The 5,907-nt window shown below is 40.5% G+C and overlaps 1 protein-coding gene across 1 annotated transcript; it reads left to right on the top strand.

Annotated features, from left to right (window-relative positions):
• The first annotated feature begins 3,347 nt into the window (after positions 1–3,347).
• LOC124005757 (low choriolytic enzyme-like) lies at positions 3,348–4,324 on the top strand. The gene has a single exon (XM_046315273.1). The coding sequence runs from the start codon at positions 3,400–3,402 to the stop codon at positions 4,180–4,182; it is 783 nt and encodes a 260-aa protein (XP_046171229.1). The 5' UTR covers positions 3,348–3,399; the 3' UTR covers positions 4,183–4,324.
• The last annotated feature ends 1,583 nt before the right edge of the window (positions 4,325–5,907 follow it).

Here is a 5,907-nt window from a genome sequence, read left to right as displayed (position 1 = left end):
CTTATGGTTAATGTCATTATCGGACGGTGATTTAATCTGATCCCCCTTATGGTTAATGTTATTATCGGACAATGATGTAATCTGATCCCCCTTATGGTTAATGTTATTATCGGACGGTGATGTAATCTGATCCCCCTTATGGTTAATGTTATTATCGGACGATGATGTAATCTGATCCCCCTTATGGTTAATGTTATTATCGGACGGGATGTAATCTGATCCCCCTTATGGTTAATGTTAATGACCGGGATGTAATCTGATCCCCTTTATGGTTAATGTTATTATTGATTTAATCTGATCCCCCTTATGGTTAATGTTATTATCGGACGATGATGTAATCTGATCCCCCTTATGGTTAATGTTATTATCGGACAGTGATTTAATCTGATCCCCCTTATGGTTAATGTTATTATCGGACAGTGATTTAATCTGATCCCCCTTATGGTTAATGTTATTATCGGACAGTGATTTAATCTGATCCCCCTTATGGTTAATGTTATTATCGGACGGTGATGTAATCTGATCCCCCTTATGGTTAATGTTATTATCGGACGGGGATGTAATCTGATCCCCTTTATGGTTAATGTTATTATCGGACGATGATGTAATCTGATCCCCCTTATGGTTAATGTTATTATCGGACGGGGATGTAATCTGATCCCCCTTATGGTTAATGTTATTATCGGACGATGATGTAATCTGAGATCCCTTATGGTTAATGTTATTATTGGACCGGGATGTAATCTGATCCCCCTTATGGTTAATGTTATTATCGGACGATGATGTAATCTGAGATCCTTTATGGTTAATGTTATTATCGGACAGTGATTTAATCTGATCCCCCTTATGGTTAATGTTATTATCGGACGATGATGTAATCTGATCCCCCTTATGGTTAATGTTATTATCGGACAGTGATTTAATCTGATTCCCCTTATGGTTAATGTTATTATCGGACGGTGATGTAATCTGATCCCCCTTATGGTTAATGTTATTATCGGACGATGATTTAATCTGATCCCCCTTATGGTTAATGTTATTATCGGACGGTGATGTAATCTGATCCCCCTTATGGTTAATGTTATTATCGGACGATGATGTAATCTGATCCCCCTTATGGTTAATGTTATTATCGGACGGTGATGTAATCTGATCCCCCTTATGGTTAATGTTATTATCGGACGATGATGTAATCTGATCCCCCTTATGGTTAATGTTATTATCGGACAGTGATTTAATCTGATCCCCCTTATGGTTAATGTTATTATCGGATGGTGATGTAATCTGATCCCCCTTATGGTTAATGATATTATCGGACGGTGATGTAATCTGATCCCCCTTATGGTTAATGTTATTATCGGACGATGATGTAATCTGATCCCCCTTATGGTTAATGTTATTATCGGACAGTGATTTAATCTGATCCCCCTTATGGTTAATGTTATTATCGGACGGTGATGTAATCTGATCCCCCTTATGGTTAATGTTATTATCGGACGGGATGTAATCTGATCCCCCTTATGGTTAATGTTATTATCGGACGATGATGTAATCTGATCCCCCTTATGGTTAATGTTATTATCGGACGGGATGTAATCTGATCCCCCTTATGGTTAATGTTATTATCGGACGATGATGTAATCTGAGATCCCTTATGGTTAATGTTATTATTGGACCGGGATGTAATTTGATCCCCCTTATGGTTAATGTTATTATCGGACGATGATGTAATCTGAGATCCTTTATGGTTAATGTTATTATCGGACGGTGATTTAATCTGATCCCCCTTATGGTTAATGTTATTATCGGACGATGATGTAATCTGATCCCCCTTATGGTTAATGTTATTATCGGACAGTGATTTAATCTGATCCCCCTTATGGTTAATGTTATTATCGGACGGTGATGTAATCTGATCCCCCTTATGGTTAATGTTATTATCGGACGATGATGTAATCTGATCCCCCTTATGGTTAATGTTATTATCGGACGGTGATGTAATCTGATCCCCCTAATGGTTAATGTTATTATCGGACGATGATGTAATCTGATCCCCCTTATGGTTAATGTTATTATCGGACAGTGATTTAATCTGATCCCCCTTATGGTTAATGTTATTATCGGATGGTGATGTAATCTGATCCCCCTTATGGTTAATGTTATTATCGGACGGTGATGTAATCTGATCCCCCTTATGGTTAATGTTATTATCGGACGATGATGTAATCTGATCCCCCTTATGGTTAATGTTATTATCGGACAGTGATTTAATCTGATCCCCCTTATGGTTAATGTTATTATCGGACGGTGATGTAATCTGATCCCCTTTATGGTTAATGTTATTATCGGACAGTGATTTAATCTGATCCCCCTTATGGTTAATGTTATTATCGGACGATGATGTAATCTGATCCCCCTTATGGTTAATGTTATTATCGGACAGTGATTTAATCTGATCCCCCTTATGGTTAATGTTATTATCGGACGGTGATGTAATCTGATCCCCCTTATGGTTAATGTTATTATCGGACGGGGATGTAATCTGATCCACCTTATGGTTAATGTTATTATCGGACGATGATGTAATCTGATCCCCCTTATGGTTAATGTTATTATCGGACGGGGATGTAATCTGATCCCCCTTATGGTTAATGTTATTATCGGACGGGGATGTAATCTGATCCCCCTTATGGTTAATGTTATTATCGGACGATGATGTAATCTGATCCCCCTTATGGTTAATGTTATTATCGGACGGGGATGTAATCTGATCCCCCTTATGGTTAATGTTATTATCGGACGGGGATGTAATCTGATCCCCCTTATGGTTAATGTTATTATCGGACGATGATGTAATCTAAGATCCCTTATGGTTAATGTTATTATCGGACGGTGATGTAATCTGATCCCCCTTATGGTTAATGTTATTATCGGACGATGATGTAATCTGAGATCCCTTATGGTTAATGTTATTATCGGACGGTGATGTAATCTGATCCCCCTTATGGTTAATGTTATTATCGGACGGTGATGTAATCTGATCCCCCTTATGGTTAATGTTATTATCGGACGATGAGGTAATCTGATCCAGGATATGTAGTTGGACTGGAGACAACTTTTACCTTAAAAAATAGAAGTTTAATGTAATTTGACCCACAAGGATTAACCCATTGTTAAAACAGTGGGTTAGGTTGTGGGGTACTCCCTCTGGTTGTTTTTCCAAGACAGTGAGCGTCATCCCCAACCCTTAATCCTACACAGTCACACCTATGGGACAGTTGTATATAAACTCAGCTCTGACAGAACACTGGCATTAAGCTTTGGTGAAGGAGTAATCTAAGGAATCTCTACAGCTAAAGCCAAGGACCCATCCAAAGTATCTCCAAACTTTTATGAAAGATGGACCACAGACCTCCTCTTATCCTGCTGCTGCTGCTTTTGGGCCTATCACAGGCCAGTGGAAATGAGATCCATGATGAGCTGGACCATGTGTCCATCACTTCAACGATCCTGGTGTCCAACAATGGAACTAATGAGCTTCTGCTGGAAGGAGACATTCTGGCTCCTAGAACCAGGAACGCCATGAAGTGCTTTAGCAGCCAGTACAGCTGTCTGTGGAGGAAGTCGATTGATGGCTTGGTGTACGTGCCGTACATCCTCAGCAATGTATATTCCAGCTTGGAGGTAGAGACGATTGAGACATCCATGAAGTACTTCCATGGCAAGACCTGCATCCGCTTCATCCCACGTCGGAGACAGACTGCCTACCTGGACATTCAGAGCAGTGGCGGGTGTTTCAGTTCAATGGGGACTGTTGGGGACAGGCAGACATTGTCTTTTGCACAGTTTGGCTGTGTTCAACATGGTATCATCCAGCATGAGCTGCTTCACTCCCTGGGCTTCCACCACGAGCACAACAGGAGTGACCGTGACCAGTATATCAGGATCAACTGGCAATACATTTATAACTACGCCATCGATAACTTCCAGAAGCAGGACACCAACAACCTGAATACTGCATACGACTACTCCTCTGTCATGCACTATGATAGAACCGCTTTCACTAACAACTACGGAAAGGAAACCATCACTCCCATCCCAGACCCATCTGTGGCCATCGGACAGAGACTAGGCATGTCTGACATTGACGTCCTGAGAGTCAACAAGCTGTACCAATGCTAAGAGGAAGAGCCAGGTGTGAAAATGAGTTAGGTTGAATAGTGTGTACTTCCATGTGCGGACTGCTGTTTATTTGGGTGTTTGTGTATTTGTGTGTTTGTGTGTATCCTTTTAGTAATCGTGGGTGGTAATAAAGCGTGGTTATGGTTTTAAAAAGTGCATGAGTTTGATAATTATGAGTGGGATATTTATAAATTTGATTGGGTAATGTAATTATTAACTGCAATTCTTGGTGGTTGGTGTTATTCCGAAGAGTTCCAACTGCAGATTGTTCTAACATTAGTCCTATTTAAGTAATTAATCTAAAAATATCATCATTCTTTTCTGTCATTAACGAGGTGGGTGGTGTGATGTTCATCTGGAGAGATGAACTGATGAGAGAAGAGAGGCTGCAATTCTTCCATGAACATGAACTGAACATGAACATGAACATCAACATGAACATGAACTGAACATGAACATGAACATGAACATGAACATTAACTGAACATGAACATCAACATGAACATTAACTGAACATGAACATTAACTGAATTGATAGGAGTACAATATGGGCAGGGCTTGACTTGGACTGAAACGGTACTCATTTAGGGTGCCGGTACTCATTTAGGGTGCCGGTACTCATTTAGGGTGCCGGTACTCATTTAGGGTGCCGGTACTCATTTAGGGTGCCGGTACTCATTTAGGGTGCCGGTACTCATTTAGGGTGCCGGTACTCATTTAGGGTGCCGGTACTCATTTAGGGTACCGGTACTCATTTAGGGTACCGGTACTCATTTAGGGTGCCGGTACTCATTTAGGGTGCCGGTACTCATTTAGGGTGCCGGTACCGTTTATATTTAGGTGCAGGAACTCCTCAATACTTCTGAGCTGATATTGTATAGGAGGTGCAGGAACTCTACAAGTCCATGCTAGGTAAAGCTCCGCCTTATCTCAGTTCACTGGTCACGATGGCAACACCCATCCGTAACACGCGCTCCAGCAGGTGTATCTCACTATCTGCTATCTGAGCAGCTAACCGATCGCTGCCGCTGTACATAGTCTATCGGTAAATAGCCCACCCATTTTTACCTACCTCATCCCCATACTGTTTTTATTTATTTACTTTTCTGCTCTTTTGCACACCAATATCTCTACCTGTACATGACCATCTGATCATTTATCACTCCAGTGTTAATCTGCAAAATTGTAATTATTCGCCTACCTCCTCATGCCTTTTGCACACAATGTATATAGACTCTCCTTTTTTCTACTGTATTATTGACTTGTTAATTGTTTACTCCATGTGTAACTCTGTGTTGTCTTTCCACACTGCTATGCTTTATCTTGGCCAGGTCACAGTTGCAAATGAGAACTTGTTCTCAACTAGCCTACCTGGTTTAATAAAGGTGAAATAAAAAAAATAAAAAAATAAAAAACTCCTCAATACTTCTGAGCTGATATTGTATAGGAGGTGCAGGAACTCGAGTAGTAGAACATGTTTAGTGCTGGTATTCAGCTCCGATGAGCTCCTGCCCAAGTCAAGCACTGAGTATGGGAGACTTTACAGGCATCATTATGTTTACATTTACATTTACATTTAAGTCATTTAGCAGACGCTCTTATCCAGAGCGACTTACAAATTGGTGCATTCACCTTATGACATCCAGTGGAACAACCACTTTACAATAGTGCATCTAAATAATTTAAGGGGGGGAGGGGGGGTTTACAGTTGTGTGGTTAACCAAC

The sequence above is a fragment of the Oncorhynchus gorbuscha genome, linkage group LG19 (assembly GCF_021184085.1).
Source record: "Oncorhynchus gorbuscha isolate QuinsamMale2020 ecotype Even-year linkage group LG19, OgorEven_v1.0, whole genome shotgun sequence".
In the NCBI taxonomy this organism is placed as follows: Eukaryota; Metazoa; Chordata; class Actinopteri; order Salmoniformes; family Salmonidae; genus Oncorhynchus; species Oncorhynchus gorbuscha.
The sequence above is the reverse complement of the archived record's forward strand: the minus strand, read 5'-3'. Positions and strand labels throughout refer to the sequence as shown.

What these genes read in the sequence shown, in the direction of transcription:
- LOC124005757 (XM_046315273.1), top strand. Translation starts at nt 3,400, where the DNA reads ATGGACCACAGACCTCCTCTTATCCTGCTGCTGCTGCTTTTGGGCCTA.